Source organism: Microtus oregoni, unplaced genomic scaffold, assembly GCF_018167655.1.
Source record: "Microtus oregoni isolate MIOR12 unplaced genomic scaffold, Mior012 000033F_ref0000390, whole genome shotgun sequence".
In the NCBI taxonomy this organism is placed as follows: Eukaryota; Metazoa; Chordata; class Mammalia; order Rodentia; family Cricetidae; genus Microtus; species Microtus oregoni.
In genome coordinates, this window is record NW_024543092.1 from 27,666,886 (window position 1) to 27,677,351 (window position 10,466).

Sequence of the window (10,466 nt, forward strand, 5' to 3'; positions counted from 1 at the left end):
TCAGCCAGTCTCTTAACTTTATATTAAATCCACAAAAAGCCTAAATTCTACTAAGTTTCAAAATTTTATTGTTTTTCTAAACTTTTTATTTTAAAGACATTGTTTTCTACATATATAAATTTCTGTGAAAGATAGTTATACATTATTTTAAAGAACTGTACATAGTATTCAAATATTCAGGAGCTGTGGTGTCTTTTCCCAATAGCAAACAATACATTTTTGGAAATTAATTTTACAAAATGATGATAATCAACTACACAAAAATTAAAAATTGTATTAATTATTTTAAAAAGATATAATAAGTTGATGTTATCAAAGATCCCATTACTTGATAATAAAATTGTAGAAGCTGAAAATGAAATAGATTAGTTCATTTTTCTACCATCATCACAGGAACTCTTTTTTGTCATAGATGTTAATTAATAAAGACTTCCAAAGATGGCAACATGCATAAAATAAGGGGATGTGGAATACTCAGCTAAGTGAGATACCCACATTACACCTACTCCTCTGAAGATTGTACAGAAAATTGTAAACTAAAAAGTTGACCTCAGAAGCAAATCAGTCTCTTTTGAACAGAACAGGTCTGTAGCATACATGAACTCCTGGCAAATGGGACTGGGTGCACAAGATTTGGAAAAGGTCAAGACAACTTAACTTTCACTATGGAACAGGAAAAGCTTCATGAAGCCGGAACCCTATCTGAGACATTGGTGCCAATTAAAGGCTGCTGGGGAATGAGACATGCATTTACGTTTCAGGAATGTACCCAGGCAGACATATCATAGACATATACAGAAATACCAACATGACTCAGGGAAATAAGGGGGTTTGAGTTTTGAGAACAAAAAGTGGTGGTTGGGATGGGGAGGTTGGAGAAGAAGGAGTGCAGAGAGGATCTGATCAAAACACATAAGCATGCACATCATTCTTTAAAAAAAAAAACCTCCCTGGATATTATTTTGGTTGTTGTACTTTTCTCTGTGAGTGGCAAGGAGAATTAATATATCAGTTAGAAGGTTGCATGGGAAAAGAGTTGATCCCCAGGGTAGCAAATTTTATTACTTAAATGATATAGTTAGTTTATCCTGAGACATTTGAAAAGGCAGTGAGAAACTGTTTTAAGTAAGCTTCATGAGATGAAAACTATCTTTGCCTTTCTCATATTGAAGGCAAACAATAATGGTATGTATTATATTGTGTGTAGAATAAGATAGGTGAGTGTGAAATGAAATGGAATAAATACAAGGTTATGTGTACAGTATAGAAACACCAAAAACCAATATTTAATTTCAGAGAATAAGATAAAAATTTAATGCTTATATTTGAAACACTGGTTGAGTCAGACTTTGTACATTTCTAGATATAAATACTAAGTAATCACATGAAAAAAATGGAAAGCACTCTATTGCAAGTTAAACTTGTATAATAAATATTACATCTTCACCAATATCTTCACTTAATTCTCAATATTTATTAATGAAATAATCTTCTTAAGAAATAATAAAATATTTTATGTATTTTAAATATAGAAATGAGATCTCCAAAAGGCACAATTTTACATAACCATTAAGTAATTTAGGTAATGGGTATTATAAAATTGATTTATATCCTATCATGCTTATGTTAAAATGTTTCTTTTGTTTTCCATGTTGCTTTTCTCTATTAGTCTTTTCCTTAAATTGGAATGCATCCCTGAGTGAAGAATGGTTATAGTGGTGACAGGCACATAGAGAAAGCAGAGTCTGAAGCTGAAACCTTTGCTTAGCAACATCACCACTTACTTAAATTATAGATGCTCTCCAACTCAGTTACCATATCTCCTATGAAGTGATCTATTTATCACTTTCTTCATTCTTCTTTTCATTTTATCTGATTAGTTAATCATATGAGTTCAAAGGAAGAAAATTCTGATACCATCATTTATATATTACTATGATAAAATCAGGGTAAACTGTCAAACAAATATGCATATTTTCTTTATGATGACTATGTTTAAAAACAGATTTTGTCTCGTGCATTATACAGCAGCACAATATAATTTTTTAATTCTCTGTTGTGCAATAGAGGTTTAGATTTTTACTTTTTATACACCAATGAAAGCTTCATGTCCATTGTCATCTCCTTCCATCTTCCCATGTCTCCTTGTATCCTGGATCCTGGCACTCTCTACTGCTACTATGGTGATAATATATCTTAGGTTTTTTTCAATTTCTATCACCATATTCTAATAAAATTATAATAAAATTACAAGACACTGAGAATATTTTAACCAATTTATTATATTCTAGATTACTATAAAATTGAATTTATACTTAATATGTTTTTGAAGCTTGTTCCCTTTTCACTGACCACACTAACATTTTGGACAAATGGTGATAAGGATTCTCCTTATTGTGAGCTACTTAGTTTTATTTTCCTATATTTCATAAGATTATATGATAATACAATAGCTCATAGTACATGATATACTACTTATACACGATTAAAGAGGAAGAAAATAATTCATCATATTCTTACTCCTATTATTTAATAATGAACAGAGATATATATGTAAGATGTCCTTAATGTGCAACTGGCAGGGGTCAAAACTTTCATCATGAACAATAGCATGTTTTGGCGGACTATTGATGTGAAATAAGCACTTTTATGTGTTAATAGTTTATCCAGTTGGTTAATAAATTAGCTTTGCAAAATAGTAAGCTATTTGTTACACATAATGTGTTGATAAAGCATAGTGAAAATTGATATTTTAATCCATATTTATGCATAAAAATCAGAAAAATAAAAATAACATAAACACAAACACACATTAATGTGCACAAATACACACACAGACAAATACACAAAAACAAATACACACTGTGACAATATTGAATGGAAAAAACATAAATATGATGATAGCAGAATTAGTGAGAATATTGTTGAAAAAATCAGATAAACACTAATGAACTTAAAAGTCTAAACAATATTTATGCCTACTGATCCTATATAACTTGCACTTAAAGGATAACGACTATGAAAAGATATTTAATGGCTTAATTCTATTTTGTTTTGTATTGAAATTCTACAGAACACAAGCCTAGAAAATATCTTGAAGAAACCACAGCAACATCATAGGGCTTTCAGATATTGCATTTACAAACGAATTATACAATTTAAATCATGTATCCTATCAATGCAAAAACATAATAAAATATACATCAGAAGATGAAAATACAAGTTCTAAATCATCATTTATAAATTATGAAAATATATTTGATTATACTTTTTAGAGCAATGGAATCTTAACATTTAATTATTAAAAGAGACTTGTGCTGTCAGAAAAGTATACATGAAGCTAATTAGACTGAAATCAGAAGTGATGTCTATTTGTGATTTAACATTTTCCATAGGTGAAACATGAGGGACTCAATGCCATAGAAAATGTTTCAACAGTGATGCAATTTGTTCTGATAGGATTTTCAGACCTTCCCAATCTCCAAGGATTTATATTAGCAGTGTTCTCTGCTGTTTATATAATTATCCTGACTGGAAATTTCCTCATAATAGTAATAACCAGTATGGACCCTGCATTACAGAAACCCATGTATTTTTTCCTGGCAAATTTTTCCTCTCTAGAAATCTGTTACGTATCAGTTATTGTCCCAAGGATTCTGTTCAACATTGAGATGCAGGACAGAAGCATTTCAGTGATGTCCTGTGCCACTCAGTTGTGCTTCTTCCTTATATTTGGAACGACTGAAAGTTTCCTGCTGGCTGTAATGTCCTATGACCGCTATGTGGCCATCTGCAACCCTCTGCATTACATTCTGATCATGAGCCCAACGAAGTGCACTCAGCTGGCAGTGGGATCCTGGCTCGCTAGCATTCCAATCCAGATAGGACAGACATGTCAGATTTTCTCCCTGCATTTCTGCAATTCTAACAAAATAGAACACTTCTTCTGTGATATACCCCCGATTCTCAAACTAGCGTGTGGGGACACTTCAGTGCATGAGCTGTCTGTCTATGTTGTTGTTATGGTGTTGGCTGCACTCCACGTCATACTGGTGCTTACATCATACACCAAAATCATTGCCACCATCCTAAGGTTACCTACAGCCAAAGGGCGGGCAAAAGCTTTCTCCACATGCTCTTCCCATTTGCTGGTGGTGGTTTTGTTTTATGGATCAGCTACTGTTACCTACTTGAGACCGAAGTCCATGCATTCTCCAGGAACTGACAAACTGCTGTCTCTGTTCTACACGATTGTGACTCCCATGCTCAATCCACTGATATACAGCCTCAGGAACAAGGAGGTGATTGCAGCTCTGAAAAGGTTATTTCTTAAAGCATAGTGTCATCCATGTACTCTAAATGATTTTGCCTTTTATGTTTCAGGATTTAGAGAAACTTCTTAACGATATTCAATCTTGGTTTGAAAATGTAATCACTTAGGATTTATGTATATTTTGCACTTAAATATTAAGAAGTTTTACAACGTTTGTGTATGTACTATGCATATCATGTATCTTCAATGTTCTATGTTTGAGAAAGTATTTTGTCAATAAAAAAGTTTAGTGTGGTTGCCATTCCTATGTACAGATAGATACAAAATAGGGACAGATTTTGTCCATGGAATAAATTTATTGGAAAATTGACTACTAAAAATCCATTCACAAAGTTGTAGATATTCATCTTTTGTTCTGTGCTATATTGAACAGTAGTTATCAACTGTAAGTTATGATAAAATATTTCTATGTTTAAATGAGTGTAAAGATATGTTATTCAGCCATAATTAGAGTCCAAGCAATCTCTATGGACTTTCCAGAATGAAAAGCTATTGTGCTTTGATAATTTAACTATCCACACTGATGTACATTACATATATACTAATATTGAAAGAGATATTGACACACATCCTCTCTTTCTAGTAAATCCTCATGACACACATTCACTTTCAAATTCTCACGACACTAAACTAAATAACACAGCATTCTACTGTTCAAATATTTTATCCCTGCAAGTACTTTGCCATATCTCAATACTTTTGATAATATTGTTTTCTTTATAGAATTCTTAATTACATTACAAATGCACATTTATATCTGTCTTAAATATTTTTAAATTATAGTATATATTAAACAGATTGTATTTGTGTATTTAGATATGCACACACACATGCACACATATACACACACAGACATTTGAACATTTAAAGTAAAAGATTCCCTGTATTTGCTAAAGTAACAAGAAAAGTGGGGTTTTTAGAAGAAAATAGGATTATAATTTCAAAAATAATTATTAAATATCAAAGAATTTGGGTGCCAAGGCAGCAGTTTGAACTTTTTCCTGATTTTCAGTTTCACCTCAATCTACAGTTGCTTTCATTATTCAGTTTAAATAATTCTTAGATTTTTTTTGTCATTCCTGAGATCACTAGCATCACTAAATCTTTGAAAGAACATTTGAAGGAAAATGAACAGCAACTAATGTAACCATAAATTCTCATCCATGCAATAGTATATTGTCAAGGTATTAGTTCATGGAAAGGGAATTTTCAATTCACCTTAAGCTTTCTTCTCTCTCTCTTTTGGTTTAGGTATGACTATTCATTTAGTACAAAAGTAAAAGGTACTGCAATGCACATAGTCATTTTTCTCCTTTGCCAAGCTATTTGCATCTGACTATTAGTGTGATGGATTACTTTTATGAATTAGTGTCTGTTACTCCTGAAATTGTATATGTATGTATCACTTGTTACTTTTTGTCTGATATGTTTCAATTATTTGTCATGCTATGTAAGAAAAAAGATCATGTGAGTGAAAAATACAATAATATAATGATCATGGCAGAAATTTTTCTGTGCTTGGATTGTTTTCTGAGGTTTGTTAAAGGATAAAAAATTTTTGAGTGTACTTTTATTTCATGAGTTCATATAAGAGATTTTTTCATATTTGAGTAAAGTGGTAAATAGTCAGGAAACTTTTTGATAACTTCTGAGAGTGGAGGAGTCTGAAAGCATGTTTCCTTTATCATCCCTGTGCATCTCACTTGAAACCATAAATAATAAACCAGGAAGAAAAGAATAATGCATATTTGATTAGCAACATTCTTATTTGCTGGTTATATTTAGAAACATTTGTGAATGTTGTATTGGTTCTGTTTTTATGTTTAAATATTTTCAGAAAACGTTGAATGATCATTGTAAAGGGAAGAGTCTATTATATTAAATTACCTTTCTTTTTTCTTCTGTATATATTTATTTAAAATGTTTAAGACACAACTATAAAATGTATATGCTTGTACATATATCAAAATTATATTTACCCCCAGGAAATAAAAACAATCTAGATGGTCCTCAACAGAATAAATAATGAAAATGTGGTATTTTTACATAATCGAGCATTATTTAGCTGTTAAAACTGACATCATGAAATTTAGAGGCAAGTGAATGGAATTAAAAAGAAATTATTCTGAGTGACATAACCAAACATCAGAGAGACAAATATGGTTATGAAATTGCTTATTTGTGAATATTATCCACTAAATAAATGATGACCAAGGTACAATATTTAAAGCTAGATAGGTTATGTATAGAAAAAGCAGAGGAAGGAACTCAGAGGTATACATGGTACTCCCTTGAAGGAAGAAAAAGAATCTTGAAGGAAGATGATATGTAAGGCAGGAGATAGACAAGATTGTTAGAAATAAGGGATATAAGTGGGGTTATATGGAAAGTAACAGAATCCTTAAAGTTCCAGTCTTTAAGACTTCCTTTCAGAGTTCAATTAAAGACACCATGATAAACTAAACAGGGCCTAAATGCTGAAGGTAAAGAAGTATATTCTCAACAGGGTCCATCTGTCCATATTTCTTTGTTCTTCTCTCTGTTATTCTTTAGTCCCCATTGTTCTCCCTTGCTCTACCCATTATAGATGTTCCCTGTCATGTATACCGTTAAAAACAGCATTCTCCAGCCCTACTGGGTTCTAGAGCTGAAATTCTTTTGGCCCTTGAAAATGAGATAAGAGTTTTCACACACAGAGATCCCTGTATATCAGCTAATAGGTAGGAGTTGTTAGAGCATGACTGGTGAGAAATGTTAGTTAATAAAGAAATTAAGCACATGTCCTTGTGTATGATTGAGCGTCTTTTGGGTATAAACTCAACAGAGGTGTTGCTGTGTCTAGAGGTAAATTGTTTTTTAATTTTCTGAGAAATAACCATACTGATTTCCAAAGCTGTACAACTTTGCACTCCCACCAGCAATATAGGAGCATCCTCCCTACCCCGCATCTTCTCCAACATAAGCTGTCATCAGTGCCTTTGATATTGTCTATTCTGATGGGTATAAGATAAATCTCAAAGTTGTTGACTTGCATTTCTCTGATGGCTAAGGCTGTTGAGCATTTTTTAAGTGTCTTCCACTCTTTGAGAGTCATCTGTTGAAAGTTCTCTCTTTAGGCCTGTACTCCATTTTTTATTGGATTATTTATTCTTTTAATGTCAAGATGCTTGAGATTTTTGTATATTTTGGAGATCAGCTCTCTGACCAATGTGGGGTTGGTAAAGATATTTTCCCAAGTGTAGGGGGCCATTTTGTCTTATTGAACATGTTCTTTTCTTTACATATGATTCTCAGTTTCAATTAATTGTTGCTCTCAGCTGTCCAGGATAAGCCTTGACAAAAACACCTCTTACCAGGGTAGGGGAGTGAGAATTTAGAAATATAAGTAAAGAATACAGAGACGCATCATAAAAATAACAGAATAAAAACCATAGAACAATAGAGGAGGGCATTCCAATGATTGCTGAAATTTCCACCATTTATTTTTTCCATTGCTTTTATAGCCAATATAAATGAGAGGAGAAGGTAACAAAAGCCTTTATTAACATAATATATAGGACAACTCGAATAGTCAATTGCTTTATCACTCTGCAACATCAAATCATTAGCATTCTGTTGTCTACTAACAAAGCAGCCCCTCCCCAGGTGACATCATGGTTACAAAAGAAGGAGGGTACATTTGCATATTCTGATCACCTGTCAGGATGGCATGGTCCTACTTGAATAAGCTGTTTTAATGTTAACAGAACCAAGCAATCACATCCTGAGTTGGGGCATGCAACTATGCTTGTTGATAATTTGAGCAACCTCCAAACTCTCTGACCATCAGACAAGGTGGAAATGGGCCTACATTTTTGGCCTCCATATCCATGTCTGTGCTACTATGTTCATAGCCACATTTTTTGTAGTAGCCAGAACCTGGAAACAACCTAGATGCCCCTTAACTAAAGAATAGATAAAGAAAACATGGTACATTTACACAATAGAGTACTACACAGTGGAAAATTAATAATGATTGCTTGAATTTGCATCCAAATAGATGGATCTAAAGAAAACCACATGAGTGAGGTGACCCAGACCCAGAAAGATGACTATAATATGCATTCACTCATAAGTGGCTTTTATACATAAAGCAAAGAAAAGCTGGCCTACAGGACAAAACACCAAAGAAAATAGACAACAAAGCAGACCCTAAGAGAGACATACAAGGATCTACATAAGAACGTTAAAAGTACAAAATCTCCTGAGTAAATTGGGAGAGTGGGAGTCATGAAAGAGAGTAGAAGGGGAGAGGGTAGAAAGTGAGAGGAGTGGAAAAAAACATACAGCCTAATAAAAGCAATGAAAACAGCAAGAAATTAAATCATCAGGGATTTCTAGAGGGAAAGGTTAGTATTATAGGCTACATTTTTAGGTCATTATAAAGAGCAAAAAGTTTTATTATCAGGAAAATTATGTTTTTCTGGAGATTTTTCTGTTTGTATTTTGGGGGACAGAATTGTTTTCATTTTTGTTTTTTTTCTTTTTTTGAGATAGGCATTCTCTTTAGCTTTGGGGCTTGTCCTGGAACTAACTCTTACAGACCAAGCTGACCTCAAACTCACAGAGATCTGCCTGACTATACCTCCCAAGTGCTGGGATTAAAGATGTGTGCCACCACTGACAGGCTCAGTAAAATTATGAACTGATCACAGATAGTTTAAAACAGCATCCTACTTCTTTTCTCCCAGCATGCATAGAATCTGGTAACCAAGAAAACTATGTAAACAATCAGAGAGACGCTTGGCTCTTGATCAGATAGCTAATATACCAAATACTACAATTTCTCTGAGTCTGTGTCTGGAGTTTTGCACTAGGTGGTAGAAAGAAAGTAGGGATCCAGGCTTGTAAATTATCCGTTTCAGGTGATGCTCTTTAAAGCAGTTCTGGCCATGAGTTAAATCCAGAGCAGCAGCTTGCGCAAGTAACAATTTTATGTCCTTGGATATCTGTGAATATCTTAAATGGAGTACTCATTCCTTGACCCTAAACACTGATCAAATGCCTGCTGAAAAAGATAATTGTAGGAAGGTATATCTTTGTATTTACCTAGGCAAGAGAAACAGAGGCCTATCACTGGGAAATTGCTTTCACATGTAGCTAGGGGGAAACAGTCCTGAACTGTGGGAATAAATTCCAAAATATGTAAAAGAAAGGTAGTTATCTACAGTGAAAATCTACAGAAAAAAGACAGTCACTTTATTCACAAAGCAATAATACTAAAAAGCCTTGCCTTTTGTTTAGCCTTTATCAGATCCCTTGGTTCTGATAAGTCACTCATGAAAAGATGGCTGAGTAATTACTATATAATGTTCCAACTTGTAGAAGTAAATCTAGTGAAATAGAAACTTCTTAAAATATCTAAAGGCAGTCCTAATGATAGCTCCAGAAAATGAGGGAACTGGTGTCAGAGCTGGTTGTCTTTGTTGTCAAACATCAGAACTGGACCAGAATACATCTGATTAATTATTTGTCTTAAGGGTCACGTGTTGTCCCTTAACACCCTAGACTGTTGCTATAACAATATGTTGCTCTCCACAAACTGACATCAAGGTACATTGGTGAAGACAACAGTGACTGAAAACAGAAAGTTCAAGTTGGTACCTACATAGACTCTTCACTCCTAAATTCTAGTATCTTTGGTATAGTAAGGGACTCAGCAACCCAATTAAAGAGAAACATATACACTCACCCAGAAATAAACCCTTTCATGTACAATTGTTTCTTGCCTAAAAGCTATGTTGCAGTGTTAGGGTAATGATGACATACAAAGTTTGTGGGAATAACCATCTAATATCTGGTTTAACTTTAGGCCAACAACATATAATAAAATATATACCCAACACTTCTTTGGAAGCAAAGAACCAGAGACTACATAGACCTGGCACATAGGGTAAAGCAAAATATTAATTGCCTTAAAAAAAGGAGTGATAATATGACTCATAATTATATTCTGCTATAATCATAATCAATGCCTTATTTAGCAATCATGAGAAAGCTTCGAAGTTCAGGAGATGGGAAGGATTACAGAGACCTACAACCAGACATTACTCAAAGAAGAAAAACGACACAGAGAAACAGAGAGAGAGAAAGA

The 10,466-nt window shown here is 33.4% G+C and overlaps 1 protein-coding gene across 1 annotated transcript; it reads left to right on the forward strand.

Moving 5' to 3' along the window:
• The first annotated feature begins 3,401 nt into the window (after positions 1-3,401).
• On the forward strand, positions 3,402-4,340 carry LOC121466278 (olfactory receptor 10AG1-like). The gene has a single exon (XM_041679936.1). It carries the CDS (start codon positions 3,441-3,443, stop codon positions 4,338-4,340), a length of 900 nt encoding a protein of 299 aa, XP_041535870.1. The 5' UTR covers positions 3,402-3,440.
• Positions 4,341-10,466: the final 6,126 nt, after the last annotated feature.